Source organism: Sphaeramia orbicularis, chromosome 8 (assembly GCF_902148855.1).
Source record: "Sphaeramia orbicularis chromosome 8, fSphaOr1.1, whole genome shotgun sequence".
NCBI lineage: Eukaryota > Metazoa > Chordata > Actinopteri > Kurtiformes > Apogonidae > Sphaeramia > Sphaeramia orbicularis.
In genome coordinates this window covers 13,258,135-13,276,577 of record NC_043964.1, presented here as the reverse complement: position 1 = coordinate 13,276,577, position 18,443 = coordinate 13,258,135, and the positions used below count along the sequence as shown (strand labels likewise).

Genomic DNA, 18,443 nt, shown 5'->3' with positions numbered 1-18,443 from the left:
GGGGTTTTGTTCAAACATTTCCTCGATTTATTGTTTGGTATGTGAGTGGTCTATCGAGGTCTCTGATTCAGTCTGTTATGATCATTGAATAAACTCATCTCTTTTATAGAAAATAAAAAAAAATAAACTAAATTCTGGCTCTGTCGTTTTCTCATGTAAAGTGAAAATCAATCATTAGCTCATACTTTTGTCTTGTTTGATCAGTTAAACATGTGCTGGTTTGTGCCAGGACATGACAGCAGCTGCAAGCAAAGAAAAGTTATCATTTCTGCAATTCTGGCACTTTAATACCATGTTTTGTATGAATGTTAATATCATCTGTAATGTAACACCCTCACTACATTTGGCGACAAAGCAAAAGCCACAAATAAATCAATTTGTGAGTCTTTTATCCTCCATTTACAACCATGACTTCACATTTACAGTCCATGCGTTATCTATTGAAAATCTCCCTGAGGATAAAAAAAAAAAAATAAAAAAGGATCTTTGGCTACATTCACACTGCAAACACAAGTGGATAAACACTGCTGTTTTATTCCAGTGTAACTCCAATCTGTTTTTTTTTTCCTTTTTTATGACAGCATGAACGTCACAAATTGCTTGGAATCTGATCCACTCCACTTCATCCAGGGTCCTAAATCCAACACAAATCTGATCTTTTTCAATGATTCCTCATATCTCTTAACCATACATCCATAATTCATGCAACTTTTACATCACTCTACATCAGGGGTGTCGAACTCCTTTTAGTTCAGGGGCCACATTAAGCCAAATATGATCTGAAGTGGGCCGGACCAGTTAAATAATAACATAATAATATATAAATAAAGTAAACTCCAAACTTTCCTCTATGTTTTAGAATGAAAAAAGTAAAATTACATGATGAAAATGTTTACATCTACCAACTATCCTTTAAAACAATGTGAATGACATGAACAAACTGAAATTTCTTAAGGAAATTAAGTGCAATTTTAACAATATTATGTCTCAGTTTCTCATTTACACATGTAATTTACAACTTACAGATCACAGTGGATCTACAAATACACGAAACATTTAATAACAGGCAGAATATTGGTAAACTTGCACTTCAGACATTTCAAAATATTCATATTTGTTCAGGTTATTTGAATTTTTTGTGAAATGATAGCTTGTTTTAATGTAAATACAGAAAAATGACATGAAAATGTTTATATTTACGAAGAGAAAAATTTGGAGTTGTGAGTATTTATAGGATATTATGATAGTATTTTACTGATCAGACCCACTTGAGATTAAATTGGTCTGTCTGTGGAACCCTAACTTAATATCTTGTGTAATTTTTGTATTTCACAAATTCATCCCACAGAACAGACTGGACCCTTTGGCGGGCCGGATTTGGCCCCCGGGCCACATGTTTGAAACCTCTGCTCTACATTGAGGTTAATCCCAGCTGCACTGGGGGGAGTCACTTTCACGTTAAAATTTTTTCTCAGTGGGCATAAACATATACAACATGAATTTTAATGCAGTGGCAAAATGAATCTAAAACACTGCACAATGAACACTGATAATACTTATATATTTGCACTAAATAGGAAGGCTTTAAATGTAACTTTTTCTTAGAGTATTTTCTATGCGACTTATTTTTACTAAAGGGAATGATCTGAACACTTCTGTCTCCACTAATTTTGTGTTTGTGGTTCAGCTCTTTGTCCAGACCACAATAAAATTTGATATTGATCATCCATCAGTCCATTTTCTGAGCTGCTTAGTCCTTGTGGGGGTTCTGGAGCTTATCCCAGCTATCTACAGGCGAAGGCAGGATACACCCTGGATGTGTTGCCAGTTCCTTACAGGGCTATATTCACCAGATATTTAAAAAAAAAAAAAAAAAAAGTGAACAAATAAACAAACGAATCACACTGTGCACTATGATTGAGAATGAATGTGGCTTTTGTGTTAATGTACTTACATCAGTACATTAATGTAAGAATATTTTTGTGTGGCCTTGATGTACAGACAGTTGGCAAATTCAAGAAAAAGAGAACATAAATAACCTCCTTTCCAGACATGGATTAAGCCTGATCCAAGACTAAATGACAGATGCAGAAAAAAAAACTGTCAATGAACGTAATTTTTAGACTAGAACAAGCCTTAATCCATGGCTAGGAAACTGAGCCATACCATCTTAGGGTAAGGAGCTGAGTCACCACGTGTCTGATGTCTGATGTTTTAATGATGATACTGGAGAGCAATATCTGATATTTGACATAGGTGTTCAGTTGGGTTGAGAACTGGTGACAGTGACAGCCATAGAATTTGATTTTTCATCATTTTCATACTTATTAAACCACCCAGTAACACCTTATTCACTAGGAAAGGGGGTCTTCTATCAACTACATTTTTCTACATGTCACATAAGTAATTGTTATTATTAAATACTAGTAAGCTGAATTGTTCTCCCAGCCCTACAACTAACTGTCTTTAAACATAGATTTTTTTTTTTTACTTTTCCCATCTTAATCCAAAAATCAATATGCTACAGAGCACAACATCAGAATTAGGAATTTAGGAATTTTGTGGGAATTTAGGGTAGGTAGAACGATGGGGTAAGGGGGCAGGAAATTATAAATTAACCCTTCCATGCATAGTGGTCACTACAGTGGGCAGCTATTCTACAGCTGTTCTCTCATTGTATTTTCAAGGATTTTATTATTTTAGTTCCATATCAACCAACACAGTACATTTATGCATCATCCCATACACTGCAATTCATACCATTACTGTAACTTTGCTGTTGATAAACCTGATCTGCAGTAACATGTTTGAGTGTAAATCAGGTGCTTGTTATTGTTGTTAGACTGTCATTAACATTAATTTTTTTTTTGTTTTTTGTTTTTGCATATAATCCCCATAAAGTGAGTATTTTAAAATGTGACAAAACATCAGATTAACAACATTTTAAAAAAGTGATTTCATAGTTTTCACACAGTGAAATTTATCGGTAAAAACATGTTTCTTTGCTTCAAAAATTAAACACATGGTGTCCAGCTGAGTAGGCATTTTTGCAGCTCCATGAAAAATAGGTTCATAAAAAACTAGTTCAGTCGCATTATGTTTTTTCATGCCGAAAGAGGAATAAAAACACTCAACACTCACACAATTAAGGTTCTCACAGTTCATGCATGAAAGGGTTAAACTTCATCCTGCTCCTTTTTGAATGTTTTCCTTTCTTTTTATATAAATCTTTTTGTTGTTTGGTTTTAATGTTATATTCAAGTCAAACAAACAAACAAACAAACATGATATCTTGACAAGAAGTCTTTCTACTTCATTTTTTTCTTTTAATTTGTCACTTGGCTGAATATTTACAATTATGATTCTTTGCTTCCCTCTAGTGGCCACATTGAGAACTGCAACTTCAAATAAAACTGTACAGCGCTTTGTACTTGTAAATAAATTAACAAGTTAAACATTCAAAGTTTACTACCAACAACATTTTGGAAATAGAGCTCTTCTCTTGTCCTAAAAACATGTTTTCATAGTTTTTGTCAAGAAGACCTAAGCTTGAAGTCTAACACAGCCTTGCCTAAACATTTCCTTAACAAGAAAATTATTACAAATTTTGACCGTCTTGCAAAAATAACGTGAACACATGATCGAATACAACCTTACAAATTAAGGGAGGCCTCACATATACGGTGGCCCAGAGTTGCAACAGCCCAAAAAAATTTCCATATAAGAAAAAAAAAGAGAACAGCCCAAAAAAATTATCCACTATAAAAAAAAGAGAACAGCCCAAAAAAGTATCCACTACAAGAAAAAAAAAGAGAACAGCCCAAAAAAGTATTCACTATAAGAAAAAAAAGAGAACAGCCCAAAAAAATTATCCACTACAACAAAAAAAAAAAAAAAAAAAAAGGGAGAGAGAGAGAGAGAGAGAGAGAGAACGGCCCAAAAAATTATCAACTATAAGAAAAACAAAACATCATCCACCTTTTCAATTACGGGGTGCTGTTTACCCAAAAGGTCTCTTGCTTTAAAATCAAGGCCATCACAAAAAATAAAAGCAAAGGCTGAAAATTTATAAGGCCTTCAGCTAATGTGGCTAATGCTAAGGAAGTAACCCACCGGAAGTGGAGGTCGGTACGCTAAAAATAAAGTTATTTAAAAATAGTGGATAATTTTTTGGGCTGTTCTATTTTTTCTTATAGTGGATAATTTTTTGGGCTGTTCTCTTTTTTTCTTATGATGGACATTTTTTTGGGCTGTTCTATTTTTTTCTTATAGTGGATAATTTTTTGGGCTGTTCTCTTTTTTTTCTTATAGTGGATAATTTTTTGGGCTGTTCTCTTTTTTTTTTTTTCTTATAGTGGATAATGTTTTTGGCCTGTTCTATTTTTTTCTTATAGTGGATAGTTTTTTTGGGGCTGTTCCATTTTTTTTCTTAGAGTGGATAATTTTTTGGGCTGTTCTATTTTTTTTTCTTATAGTGGATACTTTTTCAGGCTGTTTTATTTTTTTCTTACGGTGGATAATTTTTTGGGCTGTTCTATTTTTTTTTCTTATAGTGGATACTTTTTTGGGCTGTTCTATTTTTTTCTTATAGTGGATAATTTTTTGGCCTGTTCTAGTTTTTTCTTATAGTGGATAATTTTTTGGGCTGTTCTCTTTTTTTCTTATAGTGGATAATTTTTTGGGCTGTTCTATTTGTTTTCTTACAGTGGATAATTTTTTGGGCTGTTCTCTTTTTTTTCTTATAGTGGATAATTTTTTGGCCTGCTCTATTTTTTTCTTATAGTGGATACTTTTTTGGGCTGTTCTATATTTTCTTATAGAGGATAATTTTTTTGGGCTGTTCTATTTGTTTTCTTATAGTGGATAATTTTTTGGGCTGTTCTATTTGTTTTCTTATAGTAGATAATTTTTTGGGCTGTTCTATTTTTTCTTATAGAGGATAATTTTTGGGGGCTGTTCTATTTGCTTTCTTATAGTGGATAATTTTTTGGGCTGTTCTATTTTTTTTCTTATAGTGGATACTTTTTTTGGGCTGTTCTATTTGTTTTCTTATAGTGGCTAATTTTTTGGGGCTGTTCTATCTTTTTGTTATAGTGGATAATTTTTTTGGGCTGTTCTATATTTTCTTATAGTGGATACTTTTTTTGGGCTGTTCTATTTTTTTTCTTATAGTGGATACTTTTTTGGGCTGTTCTATTTGTTTTCTTATAGTGGATAATTTTTTGGGGTAGTTCTATTTTTTTTTATATAGTGGATACTTTTTTGGGTTGTTGTATCTTTTTCTTATAGTGGATAATTTTTTGGGCTGTTGCACCTCTGGGCCGCCGTACATATAGCTAAATATAAAAACAAAAACAAAAAAAACTTTTATCCTACAGTCAAGTAGAAATATTCGTAAACGTCCCATTGCCAAGTAACTTCACATGCAAATCGAAATTTTTGCCACTTTATTGACAATTTTGACAATTTAAAATGTTATGTAAATTAATTTTAAAGGTAGTACGCATTTGGAGGTATTTATAACTATGAAATACTCAACAAATAAAATAAATAAATAAATAAATAAAAACACCGAACAAACAAAGACAATTTTCAGTTGAGTTGAGCCAAACGCTGCGTTTAGTTCGAAGGGTGTAACTTTTCCGACCTTTTAGACTGTACGTGGAGGCATCACCACTACCTGTATGTCCGGTGCAGCTGATGCGGGTAAAAGAAAATAATCCCGATATGAGTCAACACGAAACTGCCACACTATAAAAAAAAAAAAAAAAAAAAGCAAGTGAGTAAAGTTTGAATGCGGCTCCCTGTGTCATCCAGAGGCTGAAAACTTCACCGGCTTCATATCGGAGCTGTCTGAATGGAGACGGATTCACAAACGGCGGTGAGTTTTTCACATTTTGACGCTTTTGTAGGATATTAGTTTCTCGTAGTTTGTTGTGTAGGTTGAAATGTCAAATATCAGATTCACGTTTTTGTCTGGAAGCTCTAATATGCCTCAAGATGGATAGTAATAGTATTCTTAATACCGTAGAGAAACTACACTTAGAAATCATGTGTTCAGCTTCAAATTTCAAGACTTTACGTTATTTTAAATCAGTGAAAATGAGTGTTTGGATTCTGAACAGCTGATTCAACAAAAAATATATAATAAAATAAATAATAATAATTTTAAAAAGTCGTTTACCTCTAATATTCAATATACCTGTCTACTTTTACCTCTGAATCTAGCCTCCATTTAATCATATTCTATTCATTTAGCCAGGAAGCTGCAGACAGTATGTAATTTAGCCTTACATGTTCAAAGCACAGTTGAAATTATACACAAACACCAGTAACACAGCTCTGAAATCACATGAGAGACTCTGAACCAGTTCCCCTTTGTCAAATCTCACCTGTTGTGTTTCACAAATGCTTTAAGCAACCGTGTCTTTGTATTTTTTTCTGCTATGTTGAGGCATGTAAAGTTTATTTATACAGTGGATTTTATTTAATGTGATTTACATAAATAATGTTGCATTTTTATTTGGCTTTTTTTCTTGAGCTGAAGCAATGGCTATTGAAGTTTTTCATGGGGATTAATAATGAAGTTTACCTTTTTCTTAATACATGAAAAGATGGAAACAAATGTAAGTATTTCTGACTGTTTTTGGAGGGAGAGATAAAACCTGTAGTTGATTTAACATGAAATTCGTAATTTTAATCTATAATGTTTTTAGCTTTTGTTTTAACTCTCTTCTTCCTGTTTTAATTTCCTTTATTTTTTTTATCTTTTCTGCACACACAAAAGTTAAAATAACCAGTAACACAGCTCTGAAATCACATGAGAGACTCTGAACCAGTTCCCCCTTTGTCAAGTCTCACCTGCAGTGTTTCACAAATGCTTTAAGCAACCGTGACTTTGTATTTTTTCTGCTATGTTGAGGCATGCAAAATTTATTTATACAGTGGATTTTTATTTAATGTGATTTACATAAATAATGTTGCATTTTTATTTGGCTTTTTTTCTTGAGCTGAAGCATTGGCTATTGAAGTTTTCCATGGGGATTAATAATAAAGTTTACCTTTATCTGTATACATAAAAAGAGGGAAATAAATGTAAGTATTTCTGTTTTTGGAGGGAGAGATAAAACCTGTAGTTAATTTAACATGAAATTCTTAATTTAATTACCTTTTGTTTTAACTGTCTCTACTTCCTGTTTTAATTTTCTTTATTTTTATCTCTTCTGCACTTTCCTTTTGTTTAATGTTTTATTCCCTATGATTTTAATGTAATTTTTATAAAGCACTTTGAATTGCCTTGTGTATGAACGGTGCTATGTCAATAAATTTGCCTCGCCTCGCCTTAAATGTCTGCTTTGTCTGTGCAGCCATGGCCATGGAGAGCAGTTTGTGGCCGTCCTGCAACTACAGCCACAATGTCACCTTCTTCTATAACTGGGTGGGGAAGGCGATCAGCAAAGAGTGGACAACGCGGGATTTGGTGGTGATTGGGCTTGGTGTGACCGTTTGCTTCATCGTCGTTCTGTCCAACCTGATGGTTATGATCGCTATCTTCATCAATCGCCGCTTCCACTTCCCAATCTACTATCTCCTGTCCAACATGGCTGCGGCTGACCTGTTTGCAGGAATAGCTTATGCCAACCTGATGTTGAACACAGGCCCCTGGACCCGGACGCTCACCAAAAAGCAGTGGTACATCCGAGGAGCTTTGATTGACATCAGCTTGACGGCCTCTGTTGCCAACCTTCTGGCTGTGGCTGTTGAGCGGCACCAAACCATCATCACCATGCAGCAGCACAGCAAGATGACCAAGAGGCGTGTGCTGCTGCTCATAACCTGCATCTGGGCTGTGAGCATCTTAATGGGCCTGGTGCCGTCCACATTTTGGAACTGTGAGTGTGACCTGGACGACTGCTCTACTGTCGCTCCCCTGTACAGTCGCCGCTTCCTCATCTTCTGGGCAGTTCTCAACTTGCTTACATTCCTCATCATGGTGGGGATGTACGCTCGTATTTTCATTTATGTGAGATACCAGAGCAGATATTCATCTCGGCACACTTCGGAGATGCGCCACAACCAGACTGTTGTCAGCCTGATGAAAACGATCTCCATGGTACTTGGTGAGAAATTCTTTGTGCGCCATAATATAGAGGATTATATGTCAAAATGTCCTATGGTGACCCGTGCAAATTACAAAATCTATTTTCAAAACCGTGAAAAATATGTTCTCCCTAGATCAGTAGTTTCATGACTAAGCATTGCACCTACGGCATCCACTTCCTCACAAACCAGTTCCTCAGCTTGGGCCTTGTTTGTTTGTCAGACCTGGGCTGATTGCGACACAGCATTTCCAGTTAAAAGGTTGATAACATGAAAAAGTAAAATACCAGATTCAGGTCATATTCCACCTCGGGGTAAATATTTTTTTTAACATCCATTTTAAGTATTACTCATGTGAAGCAACGATGGTGAGGTACAAAGATTACCCAATGTATTACCCAACATAGCTGTATGTTGAGATCACTGCGGTATTCAGATCCTTTACTTTAGCTGAAGTACTAATACTGGACTGTGAAAATACTTCCCTCGCACGATTTTGTACCTTATTTTGGCATCGATCCAGCTGATTTCATCATGTCTATGCATGTGGGGATGTCAGCATATCAACTGCCTCTATATATGTGGCAAGTTTGGAAGTAAATTGAAACAAAATTGATGTTTTTATAGACATTTGAAATGTCGTCCATTATAAGTAAATGGGAAAAAAATTTCATAAAAGTTTGAACTTTGACCTACTTTTTCCAAAATGTAACCACATCTATTCTGGGTCACTGGCAATCTGTAAACCATATTTGGTATGAGTTCAACCAACAGTTTTGCTGCTACATACATTTGAAATTTCGCCCATTATAAGTGAATGGGAGAAAATAAAAAAATAAAAAAGTCATAAAAAATTGGAACTTAGACCTACTTTTCCCAAAATGTAACCACATCTATTGTGCATTACTGGCAATCTCCAAATCAAATTTGGAATGAATTCAAAAAAGAGTTTTGCTGCTACAGACATTTGAAATTTCGCCCATTATAAGTGAGTGGGAGAAAATTAAAAAAAAAAAAAAGAAAATCATAAAAAATTTGAAGTTCGACCTACTTTTTCCAAAATGTAACCACATCTATTCTGAGTCACTGGCAATCTATAAACCATATTTGGTATGAGTTCAACCAACATTTTTGCTGCTACAGACATTTGAAATTTCGCCCATTATAAGTGAATGGGAGAAAATTAAAAAAAAAAAAAAAAAAAAAAGTCATAAAAAATTGGAACTTAAACCTACTTTTCCCAAAATGTAACCACATCTATTGTGCGTTACTGGCAATCTCCAAACCAAGTTTGGAATGAATTAAAAAAAAGAGTTTTGCTGCTACAGACATTTGAAATTTCACCCATTATAAGTGAGTGGGAGAAAATAAATTTTTTTTTAAAAAAATCATAAAAAATTTTAAGTTCGACCTACTTTTTCCAAAATGTAACCGCATCTATTCTGGGTCACTGGCAATCTATAAACCATATTTGGTGTGAGTTCAACCAACATTTTTGCTGCTACAGACATTTGAAATTTCGCCCATTATAAGTGAGTGGGAGAAAATTAAAAAAAAAAAAATCGTAAAAAATTTGAAGTTTGACCTACTTTTTCCAAAATGTAACCACATATATTGTAGATCACTAGCTATCTATAAACTAAATTTGGTATGAATTCAACAAAGACTTTAGCTGTTACAGACATTTGAAATTTCTCCTATTATAAGTGAATGGGAGAATTTTTTTTTTTAATTTAAAAAAAAAAAAAAAATAGAATTTTGACCAACTGTTCCCAAAATGTAATAAGACCTATTCTGGGTCATTGGCAATCTATAAACCCAATTTGGTATGAATGCAACCAACAGTTTTGCTGCTAGAGTGTTAACAAACAAAGAACCAAACAGAACCAAAAACAATCCCCCTTGCTTCGCCTTTTTTTTTGGGGGGGGGGGGGGGGGGGGGGGTAATAAAACATATGCACTTGTTATCAGCATAATATCCATACGGTATGGCAAGTAAAAGCAGTAAAATAATTCCCGTCTTACATTTATATTTTTAGATTAGTGTTAATGTATATCTTGTATTTTACTGCTGTATATATTTAAGACTGGGATCATTTTAATATTTTATATATTATTGAGTAGTTTAATCTACAGCTGTGGATATTTTGTAGGATATCTATGATGTGTCTCTGAAAAGTCAACTTTTCATGAGCTCAGAGGAACAACACTGTTCAGCTCTGTGATGACGCATTTTTCAAAATTTTATCTTAAGACGTAGAATTAAAATGGGTTGAGAAGCCATTCTTCAGCTTGGAGATACATGGCTTTCACTGGACAAAAGGGGTTTGACGTATGAAGATTGCAGTATTTGTATCTAAGATGTGGTGTATAATTATTACTCCACTCCCTTAAAGGGGAGGCAAGGGGTATTGTTTTTAGTTTGGTTTGGTTGCTTGTTCACACTCTAGCAGCAAAACTATTGGTTTAATTCATACCAAATTGGGTTTATAGATTGTCAGTGACCCAAAATTGATCTCATTACATTTTGGGAAAAATACATCAGAATTTAAATTTTTTGTGTACTTTTTTAAATCTTTTTTTCCCCATTTACTTATAATGGGTGAAATTTCAAATGTCTGTAGTAGCAAAACTATTGGTCGAATTCATACCAAAGTGGGTTTATAGATTGCCAGTGACACAGAATAGATGTGGTTACATTTTGGGAAAAGTAGGTAAAAGTTCAAATTTTTTAATTAATTTTTAAAATCTTTTTTTTCCAATTTAATTACAATGGGCCAAATTTCAAATGTCTGTAGAAGCAAAACTATGAGTTGAATTTGTACCAAATTAGGTTTGTAGATTGCCAGTGACACAGAATGGATCTCATTCAATTTTGGGAAAAGTAGGTCAAAGATTAAATTTTTTAATTAATTTTTAAAATCTTTTTTTCCCCCCATTTACTTATAATGGGTGAAATTTCAAATGTCTGTAGAAGCAAAACTATTGGTCGAATTCATACCAAAGTGGGTTTATCAATTGCCAGTGACACAGAATAGATGTGATTACATTTTGGGAAAAGTAGGTAAAAGTTCAAATTTTTTAATTAATTTTTAAAATCTTTATTTTCCAAATTAATTATAATGGGCCAAATTTCAAATGTCTGTAGAAGCAAAACTATGGGTTGAATTCATACCAAATTGGGTTTATAGATTGCCAGTGGCACAGAATATATATGGTTACATTTTGGGAAAAGTAGGTAAAAGTTAAAAAATTTTAATTAATTTTTAAAATCTTTTTTTTTTTTTTTGCAATTTAATTATAATGGGCCAAATTTCAAATGTCTGTAGAAGCAAAACTGTGGGTTGAATTCATACCAAATTGGGTTTATAGATTGCCAGTGACCCAGAATAGATCTCATTACATTTTGGGAAAAGTAGGTCAAAGTTTCAATTTTTTGTGCATTTTTTAAATCTTTTTTTTCCCCATTTACTTATAATAGGTGAAATTTCAAATGTCTGTAGCAACAAAACTATTGGTCAAATTCATACCAAAGTGGGTTTATAGATTACCAGTGACACAGAATAGATGTGATTACATTTTGGGAAAAGTAGGTTGAAGTTCAAATTTTTCATGAATTTTTAAAATCTTTTAAATTTTTTCTCCCATTTACTTATAACAGGTGAAATTTCAAGTTTCTAAAAAAAACCCATCAATTTTGTTTGAATTTTACTTCAAACTTGGCACATATATAGAGGCAATTGATATGATGACATCCCCACGTGCATGGACATGATAACATCAGCTGGATCAACGCCAAAATGAGCTACAATACACAGGGGCGGGGTTTGTTGTGCCTGGAACCACTTGTTGTTTAAGAGTTAAATGCCGCCGCTGCTTGTTATTCACTGTTTCATTACCAACATCCCTTTTATGTACAGGTGCCTTTGTGATCTGTTGGACACCTGGACTTGTGACTCTCTTATTGGATGGTTTGTTGGGGAAAAAGAGCCACGCTAATGCCTTTGAAAAGTTCTGCTTGGTCATAGCTGAATGCAACTCCCTGGTCAACCCTATCATCTATTCGCTGAGGGACGACGAGATGAGGACGACGTTCAAGTCCATTTTGTGCTGCCTGTGTTGGAGAGGGCGTTGCCAGCAGAGGGAGCCCTCACCTGTCAAGATAGAGTCACCACAGCCTGAGGTAAATACTCACATAAGTTAAAGTTAGGATGGCTAAAGAAAAATGTCAGACAGTTCATACCTTACAAGAAAAAACAGAGTTTGGGTTGTAGATGAAGAGGAGCCACACAGGTTTCATGTCATGGGGGGTTTAGTCTCTTGTCTCACATTTCCTGTTTGTTTCTCGTGGAGGTATTTACCTATGAGCCACAGGTTTCATTTTGGTCTAAAAGTTAGAGATGAAAGTAAAATTCAGGGTTCGTCCACATTTTTCAAGATCAAATTCAAGCATTTTTAACGGTCATTTTCAAATTTTTCTAACACAACATCTTATCACTGGAGCGAAATACATATGTACAGAAATACATGGACTTATGATTATTTTTTCCACTTTTTATTACAGTGATGTACATTGTTTTATGCTATAAAGCAGGGGTGTCAAACTCATTTTCTTCCAGGGGCCACAGACAGCACAGTATAATCTAAAATGGGCCAGACCAGTGAAATAATAGCATGACAACCAATAAATAAAGACAACTACAAATTGTTTTAGTGCTAAAAATAATGTTCAGTTATGCCAATATTTACATTTACAAACTATCCAAACAAAAAGGATGTGAATAACCTGAAAAAAAAAGGAATTTGTTAAGAAATATAAGTGCAATTTTATCAGTATTATGCCTCGACTTATCATTTATACACATGCACAAAACATTTAGTAACAGGCAGAAAATTGTTAAAATTGCACTTAATTTTCTTCATTTCGTTCAAGTTATTCACATGTTATTGTTAAAGGATAGTTTGTTAATGTAAACATTTTCATAATTTAATGTTTTTCACATTAAATCAAAGACAAAAAATTGGTGTTATCATTATTTATAGGTTATTAGGATATTATTTTTGAGTTTGATGCCCTAACTTGCACTTTGCAAATTCATCCCACGGGCCAGATTGGAACCTTTGGCGTGCTGGATTTGGTCCCCGGGCCACATGTTTGACACCTGTGCTATGAAGGGTTGTAGATGAAGAAGAGCCACATAGGTTTCATTTCATGTGGGGTTTAGTCTGTCTCACATTTCCTGTTTGTGACTTGTGGTGGTATTTACTTGAGCTGCAGGATTAATTTTTGTCTAAAAGTTAGAGATTAAAAGTAAAATTCAAGGTTCATACACATTTTTCAAGCACTTTTAAGGGTCATTTTCAAATTTTTCCAGCACAACATCTTATCAGTGGGGTGAAATACATATCTACAGGAGTACTGTACATGTACTTATGATTATTTTTTCCACTTTTTATTTTTCACATTTCCTGTTTGTTTCTCGTGGAGGTATTTACCTATGAGCCACAGGTTTCACTTTGGTCTAAAAGTTAGGGATGAAAGTAAAATTCAGGGTTCGTCCACATTTTTCAAGATCAAATTCAAGCATTTTTAACGGTCATTTTCAAATTTTTCTAACACAACATTTTATCACTGGGGTGAAATACATATCTACAGGAGTACATGTACTTATTATTTTTTCCACTTTTTATCACAGTGATGTGCATTTTTTATGCTATAAAGCAGGGGTGACAAACTCATTTTAGTTCAGGGGCCACATTCAGCTAAATTTGATCTGACATAATAATATATAAATAATGTCACCTCCAAACTTTTCTCTGTATTTCAGAGCAAAAAAATGTAACTTTACATTATGAAAAGGTTTACATCTACAAACTATCCTTTCAAACAATGTGAATAACATGAACAAACTGAAAAAATTTGTGTAATTTTAACAATATTCTGCCTCGGTTTATCATTTACACATGTACATTATAACTTACAGATCACAGTGGATCAAATACAAACACAAAACATTTAGTAAGAGGCAGAATATTGTTAAAATTGTACTTACTTCTCTTAAGACATTTAAGGTTGTTCATATTTTTTCAGGTTATTCACATTTTTTGCCAAATTCTACTTTGTTTTAGTGTAAATACATGAAAATATTTACATTTTAAAAGAGAAAAATTTGGAGTTGTCATTATTTATATGTTATTATGATAGTATTCGACTGAATCCTGCCCACTTGAGATTGAATTGGTCTGAATGTGGAACCTGAACTAAAAGGACTGTTAATATCTTCAGTGTAATTTTTGCATTTCACATATTCATCCCAAGGGCCGGACTGAACCCTTTGGCGGGCCGGATTTAGCCCCCGAGCCGCATGTTTGACACCTGTGCTATAAAGGGTTGCAGATGAAGAAGAACCACATAGGTTTCATTTCATGTGGGGTTTAGTCTCTGTCTCACATTTCCTGTTTGTGACTTGTGGTGGTATTTACTTGAGCCACAGGTTTAATTTTTGTCTAAAAGTTAGAGATTAAAAGTAAAATTCAGGGTTCGTCCACATTTTTTTAAGCACTTTTAAGGGTCATTTTCAAATTTTTCCAGCTCAACATCCTATCACTGGGATGAAATATATATCTACAGGAGTACATGTACTTATGATTATTTTTTCCACTTTTTAACCACAGTGATGTGCATTGTTTTATGCTATAAAGGGTTGTAGATGAAGAAGAGCCACATAGGTTTCATTTCATGTGGTGTTTAGTCTGTTTTTCGCATTTCCTGTCTGTTTCTCGTGGAGGTATTTACTTGAGCCACAGGTTTCATTTTGGTCTAAAAGTTAGACTGAAAGTAAAATTCAGGGTTCGTACACATTTTTCAAGATCAAATTCAAGCACTTCTAAGGGTTATTTTCAAAATTTTCCAGCACATCTTATCACTGAGGTAAAATACATATCTACAGGAATACTTATGATTATTTTTTCCAATTTTATCACGGTGATGTACATTGTATTATGCTCTAAACATCTAAATTATGTTTCATAATACAGGGTTTCTGCAGGTATCAGATCTAATGTAATGCTTTTTAATGCCACTTTAAACACATTTAATGCCCATGTCCAACTGCAGATATAGTTTTATGACACTTTACAGAAGACAGGCTTTAACCAGGTTCTGAATAGTTCCTCCTCTTATCACTTCTGCTCAAACTTGCATTTTCCCATTTTTCTGACATTTGCTAATATTCCCTCTACTCTTTCGCCACGGCATGAGAACACAGCATGTTGCATTCCAAGCATCCAGTGTTGTGACTTTGTATTGGCCATAAACAATAGCCAATGAAAGGGTTCCGCCTGTCAATCATCACACTAAACTTCCCATCAAAATTATTAAATGTTTATATAATCAAAATAAATCGTGAATAAGAATGCTTTTTTTTCATCGTGTATTTAATTTTTTAGTGCCTCTGGACATCAAATTTAATGCTTTTAATGCCATTTAAGGCCTTAATTTTCACAGTCTATTTAATGACTTTTAATGCTTTTTAATGACCAGCAGAAACCCTGTAATAAAAAGTTTAGAAATTAAAAGAACACAAAGTTTTATCCCAAAAAAGAGGAAGCCACTTGATGTATTTCAGGCACTCTTGCACCGAACTAAAGATTAAAATGGGAAAAAAAAAAAAGTACCTGGAGTTGACCTGAGAATACCTAATTTACTTTTTTGACATAAAGTTTTATTTTTCAAAATGTATCACCTCTCTGTAAGTAGCTTTGACTTGCCATCTAACCTGGCCGAGTTAATATTGAAAATGAATTAAAAAAAAACAAAAAACCTGAAATTTAAGCAGTTTTCAGACCTTGAAAACACAACATTGAAATTCAAGCATTTTCAAGGATTTCAAGCACCTGTATGAACTCTGAAAATCAAGTATTTGCAGAACCAGTCGCTAAAGGGAAGTGGGGAACAATGGGAGAATGATAATAGTCAGTATGTTCCATTTACAAGTGGCTGGAGTGAAAATAGGGTAGTGTGATGTCCAATGAGATTTTTGATGGAGAGGTGAGTTTTTTGTGTGACTTGAAATTTTCTTTTATGTGCAGGAGACTCTTGGTTGTGTCGAGAAGTCACAAGATCAGGACTCATACAATAAAGACGACTGCTGACAATGCCAGGGGTGGGATGGTCATGGATCTTCAATTTCCCATCATCTACTGCCATCAAACCATGACGTGCATAAGTGTTCATTTGTTAAATTGAGGCAACTCCTGGCCTAACTACCTCTTTGATGCTTACACTTGTAAAATAATAAAAACAAAATACTATATAAAGCTCTTGACAAAAGGAAATAACTTTTTTTCCTGTGGTAAATAAAATTAAAAAAAAAAAACCTATATAAAGCTCTTGACAAAAGGAAATAACTTTTTTTCCTGTGGTAAATAAAATAAAAAAAAAAAACCTATATAAAGCTCTTGACAAAAGGAAATGGCTTTTTTCCCTGTGGTTGTGTAAGTATTTAGTGTTTCTCCATCTTGTTTTATATAAGATTCACATATTGATCATCAGATGGTGCAATCTCTCCTTTTATTACATTTGACTATCACAAGAGCATTTGTGACAAATTATAAAATGAAACACTCCTAAAATTTGAAATCAAATACTGAAAAATCACACTAAATCATTTTATTAATTTTCTAATAAGAACACTACAATTTGTCATATTCTTCCTTTTGTTTTACTCTTTCTAGAACAATTCTAAAGTTGAGGTATAAAAGGAGTTCATACAGACTCACAAGTCTGAAAACAGTGGGGGTTATATACAAGAGAAATGGAAAGACAGAGGTAGAGAGAGGGGTAAATACAAGGGAAAGAGGGAAGATACAAATATACTAATAAAACAAAGAAATCAAACAGGTTTAACAAGTCATTTGGTGCTGTGGAAGTCACTTAACCTCAATCCAACCAAGTTTTAAACATGATTATCATCCAAAAAAAAAAAAAAAGGTTTACATTTGATGCTTGAAATTACAAAATGTATCCGCTATATTTAAATTTGTGTAATTATTAATGTTTGAGCAGAGACGGTCTACTTTAACAATGAACGTTGGCCTTAAAACTGCAAATTGCTCCTTATTCTGAAGCCATAAAAACAAAACTCAGTCATATCTAACTTTCTGTCAGTTACACTGTGTGAAGTTCTGTGGTATGTTTTTAGAAAAAAACCACAAAAATAGGTGACATCTACTCGTCCACATCTAGCTGGAGCTTAAATCAAACCTTGGAATGATGCAATGGTTGTAAAACTCCTTCTACTACTTCCTAAACTGGAATTCCTGATTTCCTGCAGTTTTCATATATAAGACTTAGACTTAAAAGAAGCACCACGACAGGATGAATATTTCAGGAAGTGACTGTATAACTAACTGAGGTAGTGTGAACAAATGGGAGAATTTTGCTATGGATCGACATGTCAAAATTCCCTTCATTAAGTACATAATGTTCACCTCAACACCTCGACTGATACTATTATTTCCACAGCACCAAACGTTACATCTGTAAACCTTACATCACCACCCGGTTATGTAACAAAAGACCTAAATAAAATTGAAAATTGATACAGAGTTATTGTGAATCCTGTTACACAAAGGCCAAATAAAACTGGCATCTCAACCAAACATCAAAATTTATAAAAGAAAAAAAAAAATACTGAAACATTACACAAACTGTACAGTGACATCCATTACAACAGGTAGAAAAGGGGAGGGAGGCATGATAATTTGGTGTGGTGATAACGTTATTCATAAGATACAGTCATATTAACTGCGATGAGTAACAAAACAATTAAATGTGGGATATCACGTGACCAGCTTACAAGCTCAAGTTTTGTTCTGTAACATATGGTTCAACAAAGTCATGACTGACACTTAAATCTTCATAAGGCTTTACCTTACTATCAAAATGCTTTGTTATTCACATAACAGTTAATGTATAAAATAGTTCCAAAGAATGAAAGTCCCCAAAAACATTGCAGGTTTGTCTTAAACACAAGTTAGAGTTTTACTCCACCCGGCACTGCCTCTTTTTTGGTAACAGAGGAGAGAGAAGCCCTTGCCCAATCGGCCGTGGAACTAAAAACAAGATTGTTGTGTTTTTACCAGAAGATATTAAAAAGATGCGTAAAGAAGGAGGAAGTAAACCCTCTCATGGAACAGGTGCTCCACTGACACAATCAAATTACAGGTGTGATATAACGGTACGACTCCACCCACCCTCCCATGAAGCCCCATAACATAACACCCCCCACCCAACCTCCCACCCCTTCCCAAACAAAAACAAAACAAAAAAAAAAACCCAA

At 34.0% G+C, this 18,443-nt stretch overlaps 1 protein-coding gene across 1 annotated transcript; it reads left to right on the top strand.

The window, feature by feature from the left end:
• Positions 1 to 5,736: 5,736 nt before the first annotated feature.
• Positions 5,737 to 18,438, top strand: lpar2a (lysophosphatidic acid receptor 2a). Its single transcript, XM_030140898.1, has 4 exons — positions 5,737 to 5,881; positions 7,368 to 8,120; positions 12,021 to 12,283; positions 16,192 to 18,438. Exons 2-4 carry the CDS (start codon positions 7,370 to 7,372, stop codon positions 16,252 to 16,254), a joined length of 1,077 nt encoding a protein of 358 aa, XP_029996758.1. The 5' UTR covers positions 5,737 to 5,881; positions 7,368 to 7,369; the 3' UTR covers positions 16,255 to 18,438.
• Positions 18,439 to 18,443: the final 5 nt, after the last annotated feature.